Source organism: Chinchilla lanigera, unplaced genomic scaffold (genome assembly GCF_000276665.1).
Source record: "Chinchilla lanigera isolate Chin_1 unplaced genomic scaffold, ChiLan1.0 scaffold00001, whole genome shotgun sequence".
NCBI lineage: Eukaryota > Metazoa > Chordata > Mammalia > Rodentia > Chinchillidae > Chinchilla > Chinchilla lanigera.
Window position 1 is genome coordinate 10,242,107 of NW_004955402.1, and position 15,469 is coordinate 10,257,575.

Here is a 15,469-nt window from a genome sequence, read left to right on the forward strand (position 1 = left end):
TAAAAAATAAGATAAATGTTATAGATTCACATCACTTTAAATTACCGTAACTTTTTTTCTATTACAACTACAGCAAATTTCAACCTCAAGACGTTGATTCCTGGTCGTGAGTTCGATTCCTGGTATCGGAAGAAAAACAGAAAAACAAAGCAAAAAAAGAACAATCAACCTCAAGATGAAAGTGATAAACACTTTTTAAAAATCAATGCCTTTACCTAATGCAGCCCCTTGACCTTGGATCTCCCAAACTATGAGCTGAATAAACCTACAATCCTAGCAAGTCAGCAAGACCTTGTGTCAAAATAAAGAAGGACTGGGAAACAGAGTTCAATATGAAATATCTGGGTTCAACTCCCAGTACCACTTCCTGCACCCAAAAAAAGAAATCAAAAGAAAAGAGCAGACAGTATACTGCTCAGTGCATACTAAGCACCCAGGAGGCCCTGGGCAAGGCCTCAGGGGAACAACGGCCAAGATATGGAATCAATTTAAGTGTCCATCGAGGGGGACTGGATAAAAATTACGTGATATATAAACATGAGAAATGACCGAAAAATACAGTGAACATTTATATTTTCAAACTGTGTCATAACTTTTAAAATACTGACCATACATTTTGATTATACCAAAACACAATGAATCTTAGCCATAAAAAGAGTGAAATCCTATTGTTTGCAGCAACATGATTATTCAGTGAAATAAATAAGGCACAGAAAGACAAATATCCTATCATCCCATTTATATGCTAAAGCTAAATAAAACTCACTAAAGTAGAAAACAGAAAGGCTAGGAAGGAGTGAAAGTAAGAAAAATAAAAAGAGTATGCTTAACAGGTACAAAGGAGTTACCAAATGTGGGGGCAGATGCCTGTAACTGCAGCACTCAGGAGACTAAGGCAGGAGGATCACCATGAGTTCTGGGCTATACAAAGTGTTGAAGACCCCCCTGAACTACATAGCAAAACCTTGCCTAAAAAAAAAGGCAAGGTACAGGGATGCAGCTGGACAGGAGGCATGTGCTCTACTGTTTTATAGGACACACGATAACTGTTAATAACTGTGTACTTTAAAATAACCAGTATAGATTTTTATACTTACAACACACACCAAGAAATGACAAATATTTGAGGTATGTCGAGTACCCCCAATTCAATCAGTATACACTGTGTACAGGTACTGAAAGATCACACTACAATCCATAAATATGTACAATTATGTGTCAATCAAAACTTTCAGAAGACAAAACACGTAAGCTTCAATGAACAAAAACTTGCAGCACCTATTAAAGTCTAAAATATATTTTAAACGTTAATAGTTTAGCCATGTGAGTCACCCAGTTTATCCTAAATTTGTTGGCAATCCAAAACACAAAACAAGGGCTGAGGATGCCACTTACTGCAGAACAGTTGCCCAGCATACTTGAGGCCCTGGGTTTAACACTCACCACCACACATACACACACAAAGCCAAAAACAGATTTTCTTATAGATGACACTAAAGAGAAAAGTAGGCCTTTTGATTTATAATACTCTCTTGAATACTGGTAAGAACCAGTATTTCTTAGTAAGATGAGATCCCAGTTGTTGATTCTTTGTATATTTCCTGTGTGATCTGAGTTTTGTTCATGAACTCTCTGCCTATCCCTATGTCTTCAAGATTTCGACCTATTTTCTCTTCCAGTAGATTTAGTGTTTCCATTTTAATATTTACTCTTTGACCCATTTTGATTTTAGTTTAGTGCATGGTGATAGACATGGGTCTAGTTTTAGTCTTTGGCATGTGGAAAGCTAGTTTTTGCAGTGCTACTTATTAAAGAGACTACCTTTCCTCCAGTGAATGTGTTTGGCTCCTTTATCAAACACAAGGTGGCTGAGTGTGTTCGCAGTTGTGTCTGCATCTTCCAGTATGTTCCACTGATCCTCAGGTCTGTTTTTTTGCCAGTACCAGGCTGATTTTATCACAGTGGCTTTGCAGTATAATTTCAAGTCAGGGATTGTGATGCCTCCCGTCTTGCCGTTGTTGCCCAGCATTGCTTTTCTATCCAAGGTCTCTCCAAATGAATTTTAGGAATGTTTTCTCTAGTTCAATGAGGTAAGCTAATGATATTTTGATTAAGATTGCATTAAATCTACATAACAATTTGGGACTATGGCCATTTTCATCATATTGGTTCTTCCTATCCATGAGCAAGGGATATCTTTCCATTTTCTGATATCCTCTTCAATCTCTTTTTTCAGAGTACTGTATTTTCAATATATAAATCTTTTACTTCCTTTGTTAGACTGATTCCTAAGTATTTCATTTTTTTGGATGCTATTGTGAAGGTTGTGGTTTCCCTAATTTCTCTTTCAATAAGTTTGTTGTTTGTGTATAGGAATGCTATTGATTTTTGAGTGGGACTTTGTATCCAGATGCACTACTGAATTTGGTTATTAAACCTACAGGTCTTTTGGTGGAGTTCTGGGGTCTTGTATGTAAAGTATCATGTCATTCACAAATAACAATAATTTAACTTCTTCCTTTCCTATCCTTATTCCTTTAATTTTTCTTACCTATTTGCTCTAATGTTTCCAGAAATATGTTGACTAGGAGAGGTGACAGTGGACATTCTCGTCTTCTTGCTGATTTTAGAGTAAAAGCTTTCAGTATTTCACCATTTAGAATAATGTTTGTTGTTGGTTTGACAGATGGCTTTCATCAGATTGAGATAAAGATCTATTCCAATTTTCTGTAGGGCTTTTATCAAGAATGGGTGTTGGACTTTGTCAAATATTTTTTCTGCATCTACTGAAATGATCATATGATTGTGTCTTTGGTTCTGTTAATGTGGTATGCTACATTTTTTTAAAACTTTTTCACAGCAAAAGAAATCACCAACAGAGTGAAAACACAACCCACAGAGTGGGGAAAAAGTTTAGTCAGTTCTCCCTCAGACAAAAAACTTATATCTAGAACATATAAAGAATTGAAAATAAATCAGACTGCTTCCCAAATTCAAAGACTCAATCCAAAAACAGGTATCTGAGATGAATACCCAGTTCTCAGATAAAGAAATACAAGCAGCTTGTGAGTTCGATTCCCGGTACCGGAAAAAAAACAAGAAAGAAACAACCCCCCCAAAAAAAAGAAATACAAGCAGCAAACAAATGTAAGAAAAAATGTTCAATAACATTGGTCATTCGAGGAGATGCAAATTAAAACACTGAGATTCTATCTCACCCCAGAAAAAATGGCTATCATCAAGACATCAACCAACAACAAATGCTGGAGGGACTGTGGGGAAAAAGAAGAACTTCTCCACTGTTCGAGTATAGACTAGTGCAACCACTGCAGAAATCAGTATGGCAATCCCTCAAAAAACTAGATTGGAGGTCCCATTTGACCCAGCTATTCTCCTTCTGGGTATCTTCCCAGAAGAATTAAAAACATACCACAGTGATATACGTGTACCCTTGTTTATAGCAGTACAATTTGTAACAACTAAATCTTGGAAACAACTCAAATGCCTATTAACTGAGGAATGGATAAAAAAGATATGGTCTTTTCTTAAAATGGAGTCCTACTCAGCCATAAAGAAGGATAAACTTGAGACATTCATAGGTAAATGGATGGAACTTGAGACCATACACATAAGTGAAATAAATCAGACTCGCATATGTAAACATCACATTGTCTCCCTGGTATAAGAAACGGAAAGACTAGAGCCAGGCATGGTGGAGCATGCCTGTAATCACAGCACTTGGGAGGCTGAGGCAGGAGGATCATTGTGAGTTTGAGACCAGCCTGGGATACAAGGCCAGCCTGAACTGCATAGCAAGACTCTGCCTCAAAGAAAGGAAAGAAAGGAAAGAAAGGAAAGAAAGGAAAGAAAGGAAAGAAAGGAAAGAAAGGAAAGAAAGAAAGGAAAGAAAGAAAGGAAGAAAGAAAGAAAGAAAGGAAGAAAGAAAGAAAGAAAGAAAGAAAAGAAAAGAAAAAAAGAAAGAAAGAAAGAAAGAAAGAAAAGAAAGAAAAGAAAGAAAGAAAAAGAAAGAAAGAAAGAAAAGAAAGAAAGAAAGAAAGAAAGAAAGAAAGAAAGAAAGAAAAGAAAGAAAAGGAAAAGAAGGGAAAGGAAAAAAAGGGAAAGAAAGAAACTGAAAGTGTAAAGAAGAACCAAAATGTGGAACAGATATTGTAAAATGGGAAGAAATTGTACAAAAGGAAAAAGGAAGTAGGCTAGAAGAAAGAGGAAAGGGGGAAAAAACACAAGTTAGTTATACTCCTAGTTTCTCTTAGTTCATTGAAAAGAATGATTTGTGCTAATACTGTTTGGAGAATTTTTTACGCCCATATCTTGTACTCAGAGTAACTACTTTGAAGACAACAATATGCAATTCATTAACTATTGTTATTCTATTATTTTGTTATCAAATCTTGTTTAATTTTTTCTATAAAATTTAAAAAAAAACCTCAGTACTTCTAGGAGTATTAAGAAAAGAGTATTAAGTATTAAGAAAAGGAGTATTAAGTTTTAAAAACTGCTTATGGGAATGTAAACCAGAACTACTACTCTGAATGGAAATTAGGCAATCCTAGAGTTACAGTCACATAGGTGGGCACATACATACATGTTTATTGTAGAACATTATTTTCTTTTTTTTTTTTTGGTTTTTCTTCAGTACCGGGAACCGAACTCATGACCTTGCGCTTGCCAGGCAGGCGCTTTTGTCGCTGAGCTAAATCCCCAGGCCCCTAGAACATTATTTTCTTAATATAAATGAAATAAAAAGTCAAAATGCCCATAAAGTACATAAATAAATAAATAAATAAATAAATAAATAAATAAATAAATAATGGAAAACTCACAGAATGAAACCAAATGCAGAATTTAAATAAATGAGGTAGCCAGGCGTGGTGGCGCACGCCTGTAATCCCAGTACTCAGGAGGCTGAGGCAGAAAAGAAAAGAAAGAAAAAAAAAGAAAAGAAAGAAAAGAAAAGGAAGAAAAGAAAAGAAAGAAAAGAAAGAAAGAAAGAAACTGAAAGTGTAAAGAAGAACCAAAATGTGAAATGGAATAACTTAAGAAATGGAATAATCCCAGTACTCAGGAGGCTGAGGCTGAGGATCGTTGCGAGTTCGAGGCCAGCCTGGGCTACAAAGTGAGCTCAAGGCCAGCCTGAACTGCATAGTGAGACCCTGACTCCAAAAGACAAAAAAAAAAAAAAAAAAAAAAAAAAAAAAAAAAAAAAAAAAAAAAAAATTAAATAAATGAGGTAGGGAAACAGAAAAGAGGCTCATAATATATTAACTTTAAAAATCTATTAGAGGGGCCAGTAATACAGCTCAGTGGCACAGCGCCTGCCTGGCAAGCACAAGGTCCCGAGTTCAATTCCTGGTACCCCCCAAAATAAAAAATAATAAAACATAAAAATCTATTAGAAATATGTTAGGGGCACTGACCTTGATAGTGCACACACGTAATCTCAGTATTCAAAGGGCTGAGGTCAGAGAACTGAGAATTGAAGGCCAGCTTGCACTACATAGTGAGACGCTGACTAAAACACACAAGTGACAGGTGTAGGGGGCTAAAGTCATAGTTCAATGATGGAGCACCTGACTAGATGCCCTAGGCTTGGGTTCTATCCCCAGCACTGAAAATAAAATTTGTTCAAAAAGTGTAGGCATAGAAAAAATATAATGAAGAAAATTTGAGCCAGGCATGGTGGTACACACCTGTAATCCCAGCATTAGGGAGACTGAGGCAGGAAGATCCCCCCCAAGTTCAAGGCCAACCTAGACTACTACATAAGAACCTGTCAGAAAGAAAAAAAGACATGGGTGGGGGGGTGGTAAATAAATTGATGGTTAATTGCATAATATTTTAGGGAAAAACCATCTCAACTTTTAAGGATAAAGTATTTAAGTTATCAAATTTACAGCTAACATAAATTAATATCTTACCTGTTATCACTGTCCTTAGATGTTTGGTTATTGAGTATACTGTGCGGTTTGGGAGCTGCACCTGTAACTTAATCAAGAAGGGTTACTTATTAAGCTTTTTAATAGCTCCCTATCTAAATGTCAAAATCATTACACATAAAGCACTTAGTGCATTGAAGATTTTTCTTTATTTTTAATGAAAACACTTGATAAGATTAGAACACCCATCTTGAAATTACTCTGATGAGACAGAAAGCACACCTCAGAGCTGCAAAAAGATCTAGTGGTGGCTTAATAGTTTACTTCTAATTTCATCAATTTTAGCTTTAAACCATAAAGAAAACTGTTTCGATGCCTGCATAATTATATAAACTAAACGGAAGAAATGAAAACATTTCCGAGTTTAAAAAAATTAAGGTCTCCAGACATATAATTAAATTCAGTAATAAATCTACTCTATTTCCAATGACTTCATGCATTTCTCATTTATAGTAATCACTTTTCCCACTAAGAGAAAAAGTTACAATGACAGGTACCAGCAGCTATTACCTGACCCCATACCCTGCTCAAGGTATCCCTTTCCTTTGCGGGCAGAGAGAAATTATAGGAATTGAGAGATTTCTCTTTTCTCCCCTCTGGAGCTTCATCTCCTATAACTGAACATCCCCGTCTCACAACTCTAGCAATACACTGTAAATATTTTTTTCACTGGGTTACGAAAGTAAAGCTTTTGCATGGTATAGGTGGGAAAACTGCACCATTTACTGAAATCCTTAAAGACAGATTCGGTGATGGGAAAATTAGTGACTGAAGGTAAAAGACAAAAAGCTGAAATAGGACAGCACAAATAGTAAAGTTTGAAAGATAAATTGCTACCAACACCAATGCAGTCAGTTCATTGAGGATCACTTCTCTGGAGAGTTAAGTAGCAAACAAACAAAGCAAGAGCTATGAAACTGAAGAACTTTTGACAGGCAAGGTAGCACAGCCAGGTATCCCACTACTTGGGAGGCTGAGATGGGAGGATCACAAACTTAAGGCCAACCTGGGGGATTAGTGGGACTCCAAATTGTAACAAAGGGCTCGGGGCATGACATAGTAGTAGAGTGCTCCTGTACAAAGGTAGTGCAACTGCACTGAGATCAGTCAACAGAGGCAGTCCATCTGAACTGACCAGAACCGTAGTCATCACAGCTGTGAAAAATGTAGCAATGGTTAAGAAGGATTCAACAGGTCTACTTGGTATGAGTTTTCTGTAATAGTAACAAAATGTCACCAAACACTGTGAAATCCAAATAATATTGTCAAAGTATTACCTGGAAATTTACTTTCTCCTGTATCAATTTTTGTTTGAAGGAGCAGAGTTGAAACAGCTGTGGTGTTTTCTACTGGACTGTTTGCAAGCTTGGATTCCAAAGGTAAGCTGAAATTCTGAACAAATACAATTTGAGACTTTTATATCACTGAGGCTTATCCCAACATACTTTCAGTAAATTTCAGCAAACTAAAGAAATAATACTTCATACATGGTGTAACACGCAGACATGCCTAAAAATTTCTCCATGATTTGGAACAAGCTACCCTTCCTCTCAGCAACTTCATGCTAAATTTATTGACCCTACAGTTAAATTCCAGTTACTGGCTCTACTCCTTTTCTGAGTTTCATGTCTAGACTCTCCTAATATGGTACAGTCTCATCTGACAAGTGAGCATTTGGTATGTATGATCTGAAATGTGTTTTAAGCACAAATCACAAGCCAGATTTTGAGATCTTTACAAAGAATGCCTAATATTTTAAAAAACTGATTATATGTTGAAATGACAGTATTAATTGGTTAATGCAGAAATGACAGTACAGTAAGTCCCCTACTTAGTTCCATTCCAAGAACATAGTTGATTCATTTGTAATCCAATGAAGTGCAGTACAACTGTGAATCTTAAGAGTACACCTGTGAAAGTTTACAACTCAAATGTTCCTAAGTTGGGAATTTACTGTGGTTTTATATGACAAAGTAAAATACGTTAAAATTCATTTTACCTGTTTATTTTTGCTCCATTAATGTGCCTACAGGATAATTTAAAATTATCCAAGTGACTCACATATTTCTACAAAGATACTGCTGCTCTAGAATACCTTTCTACCTATAAAAATTCAACTCATTACTCAAAAAATTAACCTCTTCCATCTGGGTATGGTGGCACACTCCCATAATTCCAGCTCTCCGAGAGGCTGAGACAAGAGGATTACAAGTTCTAGCCCAGCCCGGGCAACTCAGTGACTTAGGGAGACCCTCTCAAAAAAGGGAGGGAGCAACGCAGCTCAGTGTGAAGGCCCCAAATTTACTCTTCAGTACTGGACAGGGAGAAGGGCCTGGGTATGTAGCTCAGTGCAAAGGTACAGGTTTCAATCTCTAATACTTGGGGAGGCAGGAACCCCTCTTCCACAGCACATACTCCAATTTTCCCTAACTCTCCCTTTACCTACTTTCATATCCGTATCACGTGCATATTTGGAATCAGTTATTTGTTTGACTCATCCATAACATTTTCGTGGAGATAGGGTCTCACTATGTGGCCGAGGCTGACCTCAAACTCACGGAGACCCACCTGCCTCAGCCCCGGGTGGTGAGATCACAGGCGTGCACCACCACACCCCACATTATAAATATCCCTTAAGAGCATCATGTTTATCTTTCTATTCCCAAGAGTCTCTAATTTAGAACATTGCCAAAGCACTAGTTAGTAACTAATTAGTAACATAAAATATACTCCAAATTCTATCAACACTAGCCATCTCATGGAAATGGAAATGAGAAAAAGGGAAACAATTCCGTGTGTGTCTGTATTGTAGTTGTTACAATGAACATGTAACATTACTTTTAAATATTTTTTTTTTAAAATACACATTAAAAACAAAGCAGGAAAAATTAAAAACAAGTGCCAGGCGTGATGGTGCATATTTGTAATTCCAGCATTAGGGAGGCTGAGGCAGAAAGACTACCAAGAGTTTGAGGTCAGCCTAGGCTACACAGTGAGGCTCGTCTCACAAAAAAGATAAATAAAAACAATGACGTGTTAATAATGGCTGTAATCTCCATTCACAGAAAGTTATTGATTTACAAAGCCTATCACAAAATAACTGAGTTTCACAAAAGGGAAGAACAACTGGGATGAGGGAAAGGAGAAAAGAAAGGTTAAAAAAAAAAAAAAAAAAATATATATATATATACGTACAAGATAACTAAGGTAATTGTGCTACTAATTTCTGTTAAGTTTATTGAAAGCAACAGTTAATGCTTAATTTTTTTGACCAATTTTGCATGCTTATATGTGGTAATCTGAACAACTACTTTGAAGGTAATATATGCAATACAACAACCAATGTTGATTTTGTATCAACTTGTTTTGAAATTTTAATCATTTTTATTTTTATTCTCTTTAAAATAAAAAAATAATAATTGAGCTTCAAAATCCATAATGTCTAAATAATTAAAATTCAGCCCAAGAATTCAGGAAGTCATTACATGCTTAACCTTACTGTCCATCACTTCTCAGTACTGCTGATACAGATATACAATCAGTGAGGGAAAAAAAAAAATCAACGGCCGCAAAAAACAGTTTCCAATGTTGTAAGGGTGTGTGTTTTTTATTTGTTTGCACTTTCCAATCTCCCCAAGCATAAAGCTGACTGAGCTCAGAAGCCAGCCAATCTCACTTTAATTTGTGGCTTTATCACTTAAAAATGTCACTAAGCCTCACTTTCCTCACCTATAATATGTGGGTAATAACTGACCTTAAAATGTAGACTGAAATTGAGGATTATATGAAGATCTCCTCTGCCTACAAAAGAGGCAGTATTCATCAAACAAAAGCCACTATGATGATTAAACCATGCTATCTCACTCCCTGGAGTTTAGAGAGTGAAATCTGTTAACTACTACAGTGTAAATTCCTTAAAGGCAAGAAATATAAATATCCTCTTCTGCAGCAGTGTCTTGGCCGTAGCAGGCAATCAAGCATGTTCTGCACTGATACGGTAACCACATTTCCTGATCAATCTGTAATAGTGAGCACACTGTTGATACTGGTGAGAAAAAATGGAAATAAACTTAAAAGTCCTTCAGAGGAACTTCAGGAGCACATTTAACTCTGGAGGCAAGGGAATGGAACAAACAGGAAGGCACAGCTTTATACTGTACCTTTAATACTCTTCATTTTAAAAAAGATCTTAAGTAACTCATAGCATTTTCACTTCTGTCAAATCTGGGTGGTACACATACAAGAGTAAGATAAAGCTCTCCTCCATCCTAAATGGATACTGAAGAACTTCAAAACATGGGGGGTTTGTTGTTGTTGTTTTAGTGGTACTGGAGGTGGAAACTAGGACCATGAGCAGCCTAGATCAACACTCTACCCTTAAGTTATATCCCAACCCCAAAACACGAGATTTTTATTAACACAGGAACATATTTCTAGGATTGTTTCATATAATGAAAAACCATATAAACCCAAAGCACTGTTCAATAAAAGCAATGACATAAAAGGTCCGAGTTGCCCTCCGTAACACACCCAGCACTGGAGGCTGAAGTAGAAGGATCATCACGAGTTCAAGGCCATACTGGGCTACATGTCTCAAAAAAAAAAGTCAGAGTACTGTGGTCTAAGTAAACATCTCTATTCTGGGTATGGTTTTAGTCCAAAGAACTAATTTAAAGTAATGGATTAGATTTCTTACCTTTCTCCATGAACCACCTACACCTTTAGAATTTTGAAAGGCATTTATGCAGCAAGGAGTCAGAAGACAACGTTACATAAGAAGCTACCCCATTTGTGCGAAAGACCACAACTTTTTCTCTTTTTTCTCTCCCCTCTCTGGTGCTGGGGATCGAGCACAGAGCACAGTGCATGCCAAGCAAGCTACCACTGAGCTACATCTATTCCCAGACCTCCAACTCGTTAGTCATACTGCTACTCATTATCTACCACTTCTAATTTCTACCGTATGATAAAATGTTTCCCAACAGCCATCTCTCAATCAATGCTTTCATTCTTACTTGTGTAAAAAATAACACCTAAGAGTACTATACGGCATCTATACTCTAAGTTCACTTTGATTTTCAGTCTAGAAGAACAGACACTCATCTAGTTTCATGGCATGTGGCATAAATCCATACTCAAAACTCACTCAAATTTGCTCCTAGGCTACATGTCTCAAAGAAAACTATAAATCATTCTCAAAACTTCAGATGACTTTTTTCTCTATTCATGACTTTTTTTGCTGAAATGATTTTCTACTGTTATACAAAGAATGCTGGTCTGAGAATTAGGATACTTATATTCTAACCCTATTTGTGCCACCAAACGTATGACCTAAATCACATTCTGCTCTCAGTTTTCTCATTACAAAATTAAATAATCAGCCAAGTACAGTTGCACACAACTGTAATCCCACCTACTTGGGAGGCTGAGGCAGAAGGATCACAAATTCACAGCCAGTCTGGGAATTTAGTGAAGCCTTGCGGGATAGAGGTAACTAGGGATATGGCAAAACGTGAGGCCCTAGGTTCAATCCCCAGTACTGCAAAATAAATAATCAAATTGAGTAAATAAGGTCAGGAAATGTGTCTCAATGATAGAGCTCTTACCTAGCATGTATGAGGACCTAGATTCAATCCCCAGTACTGTACTGGGGAGAAAAAAATAAATAATTAATACAAAAGAAGTTTTTCCCATCTGCATTATAGAGCTCCCGGGTTTCATGCATATGAAATTTCTGTTTGTTGGTTTTATGCACCAGTACTCCACACAATTATTTACTTCAGAAAAAAGGGACACATTAGGGCTGGGGATTTAGCTCAGCGGCAAAGCGCCTGCCTGGCAAGCGCAAGGTCGTGAGTTCAGTTCCTGGTACCGGAGAAAAACCAAAAAAAAAAAAAAAAAAAGAAAAAAGGGACACAGCTACTTTTATAAAGTTACTTTCTCAAGATGATCATTAACATTTCTTCCAGATCTAAAATTGTAGCTTTATCAATTTAAAAAACTCTAGACCACTACAATTTTATCCTTCGACAAAAGACTGAATTATTTGTAACCGTCAGACATTTCATTTACCACCTATTCAAAATGGCCACTCAAATCAAACCAGAAGGCATCCATTTCAATTTGATTACGTTAGGTGAAGGGATTTAGCTCAGTGGCACAGTCCCTGCCCAGCAAGTGTGAGGTCCTGAGTTTGATTTCCGGTAACCCTTCCCCTACAAAAAAAAAAAATTTGATTAGGTGGAAGAAAAAAGGTGGCTTTCCATTGGGTGTGGTGGCGCATGCCTGTAATCCCAGCACTTGGGAGGCTGAGGCAGGAGGACTGTTGCAAGTTCGAGACCAGCCCGGGCTACAAAGTGAGCTCAAGGCCAGCCTGAACTGCATAGCGAGACCCTGTTTCAAAAAAAAAAGCCTGCTTTGTCCAGTTGGAATGAATTTAACATTCTGATCAAAAATGGGACTAATTTAAAGTTCTCAATCACTAAGAAATATATGTTCAGTGGTTATAATCATAGAAAAATGAAACATACCAGTGTGTTAAATTTAAAAACGTCTGACATGGTAGGGCACACCTGTAACGCCAGCACTCAGGAGGGTGACACGAGTTCAAGGTCAGCCTAGGCTACTAAGTGAGTTCAAGGCCACTCTCAACTGCACAGTGAAACCCTATCTCAAAAACATAAAAATTTTTTAAAGAGTGAAAATGAAGAAATGTAAGAAATATCCACATAGAGGTGAAACACCTAAAGGAGTCATTAAGTTCTACAAGTATAAGAATTGGTTAATAATTTTATGTCTTAATTCTTAAACCAGAACACTTAAAAGTATGCAGGCTCCTTGACTGCGCATGATGAAAATTGATTACCTTAGCTGATGTTGGTTCAAAAGGAGGTTTCATCTGATTATCCAATGGTGCGTTAGGAGAAGGTTTCACCAAATTATCCAAATGACAATTCTCAGGTGCCTTGTTTGTGGCTTTGGTAATTTCAACTGCAACATCATTAATTTTAACTTCTTCAGATTTAATTTCTTTCATTTTTTCCTGTTCACAAATTACATTTTTGTCATGCTGTTTTGTCTCTAAAAACGTGTGAGTAACTGGATGATGGGTTTCTAAAACTGATGGTGAAAAACCAGTTCGTAATAAGCCCAACTTAGGGTGAACTTGAGAGTCCAACTTATTTTGCTGTGCAGAGTTAAATTTTGAGAGTTTGATTTTAGTCCAGTTGGAGTTCTTCTTAGCTGAGCTGTTTATTCCATTTAGCATGCACTTCACAGGCTTTGTTTTCCTACTGGGGAAGAAGCGACTGCACTGCACATCCTGACCCACGTCCTTCTGATGGAGTACTTGTCTTTCAACACCAGGCTCTTCCAATTTCTTTTCTGTAGGTATCTCCTCCTTTACACTTTCTATTTGGGTAGATTCTTTTTTTACCTCTACAGTATCCGACTCAATTTCACCAGCAATTTCTTCACAGAGCTGAAGAATACTACCTCGTTTGCTCTTTCCTGCTTGCTCCAACTCCTCTACACTTTGTTCAGGCACTAAAGGCGGTGAACTTTTAGGGGATTTTGTGCTAGTTTTCACTTGTGTATGAGCTGGCTTCAACACATTCTTTTTAGAAACCACTGAAGTAGCCACTTTTGATGTTTTTAACTCAGAATTTACAGGCACAAGTTTTGTTTCTTTCCTAGAAGTCTTCTGAAGACATTTTTCAGGTCCTTGCATGCACTGAGAATCACAACTGTTAGCTGTGTGATGCTCCACTTTGCTTTTTTTTGCTTTTGGAGAATGTATAACTTCATTAATAACTGAATTTTCATCCTCTTTAGAATCAGACTTTATCTCCAGGATTTTTCTTTTCACGTGTTTTTTATCTGTTTTACTTTTATTTGACTTACTCTGAATACTGTTGTAAAGCTCTTTTCTTGCTGGTGGCAAACCCTGTTTAACAGCCTGAACTGGACCCTGGATGCCTCTACTGCGCAAAGACCTTGTTGAACATGCTGTTAACTGCTGCAGTCTTCGTGATCTCCGGTTAAGCTGTTCATTTGCTTTAGCAGTTTCATCTAATTTTTTCTGACATAACTTTCTTTTTGCTGATTCTTGTTGTGAATGTCCTTTCACAGTTACCATATTTTTACAAATAGATTTAGTAGCTTCTTTACCATTGGAAGATGTCTTTGATGACCTTGTACTCATGCGTGTTCCCAATTCAGGCTGATTTATTTTACTTTCGCTGTAAGATTCAACCAATGACTTCACATCTTCCTTTGAATCTGATTTTTTAAGTGGACTGTTCTGAGAACCCTGAATTTCTATTTCTGAAGTCTTATCTTCACTTTCTTTAATAACTTTAGAGGAATTTTCTTTTGTTTTCTCCTGAATGGACATCACTCCTGATAATGTCTTCCTTTTCTGACTAGTTTTTCAGAGGACCTGTGTGTCCTAGTGTGCAAATGCTCAATATCTAGTACTGAGGAACAGGCCTTAAAAATTAACTGATAATGACATACATTTTCAACAAGTACTAGTTAACTTCAAGTAAGGTTTCTGTCTGTCATAACTAGAGCATGAAAAAAGCTAGCACAAATGCTGAAAGACAGTTGCTTTTGTTAGCAAGGCAACAGAAATTTGAAGAAAATTTAATTCTAATTTGATATTTTTAGAAGCATTTTTATGAAAAGAAACTTAATTCACATTCGATCTATTTTGTTAACTTTCAATTAATGTTAGTTTCAAGCCTCGCCCTATTGCTCCAAGAGTCATTTATCACTGACCTGACTATTCTGACAAAATTGTTAAAAACTTTCTTCTTCTGAAGTCTACAATTACTGGGTTTTGACTCATCTGAAACATATCTTATGGCTAACACGCTTCCTTCCTTGTTTGTTGAGTCTGTTTGTTTGCAGTTCTTGTTTAATTTCCTTTGTTTAATAAAATACTCTATTGATACAGATTTCCTTTTGTGCTGCCATTTCTGAAAATTAAAAATAAAAATTAAAATTCTGTACAACCCATAAAATAGGGCAGTGCTAATACTATCACAGAACTTGATTTAAATAAAATCTAGTTCCTTTTGAAATATTTAATCTGTACACTTAAACTAACAGAATGAAGTATCACAAATACATTCTTATGAACAATCAATAACTTGTCATACAAACACAGAATAGTTGAAAATAGTCTATTCCTTGACATTTACTTACAATTCTTTTCCCACAAGACAGAATTGATGTTTCAGCCACCATAACTCATGAAAATTTGATAAAACCATTCCTTATAACCTGCTTTTAACACATAAACAGCACCTAAAAGAAAAAGTATTTTTAAATGTTTAAAAAAAACAAAAAAGGGGTAACTAATACATTAACTGCTCATCAACCCAATGTAACATGCCATAATTCTGCCTTATCTTACCATTATTATTTTCAGAGCTCATTTTTTTTTTGAGACAGGGTCTCACTATGTAGTTCAGTCTGGCCTTGAACTCCCTGTGTAGCCCAGGCTGGCC

General features: G+C 36.5%; 1 protein-coding gene across 6 annotated transcripts in view; it reads right to left on the reverse strand.

The window, feature by feature from the left end:
• Esco1 (establishment of sister chromatid cohesion N-acetyltransferase 1) overlaps positions 1 to 15,257 on the reverse strand; it is a 49,743-nt gene extending 34,486 nt beyond the window's left edge. For 4 of the 6 annotated variants that reach the window (XR_001236273.1, XR_001236265.1, XM_013520246.1 and 1 more), the window contains exons 1-4: positions 15,165 to 15,257; positions 12,820 to 14,935; positions 7,232 to 7,346; positions 5,937 to 6,003 (exon numbers count right to left, since the gene is read on the reverse strand). Coding sequence is in view for 3 of the 6 variants with exons in the window: in XM_013520246.1 (XP_013375700.1) it covers positions 5,937 to 6,003; positions 7,232 to 7,346; positions 12,820 to 14,349 (1,712 nt within the window). In the remaining 3 variants the exon portion in view is untranslated. The remainder of the gene's footprint in view (positions 1 to 5,936; positions 6,004 to 7,231; positions 7,347 to 12,819; positions 14,936 to 15,164) is intronic. The other 2 variants (XR_001236282.1, XM_013520204.1) reach the window with 1 other exon arrangement.
• Between the last annotated feature and the right edge of the window lie 212 nt (positions 15,258 to 15,469).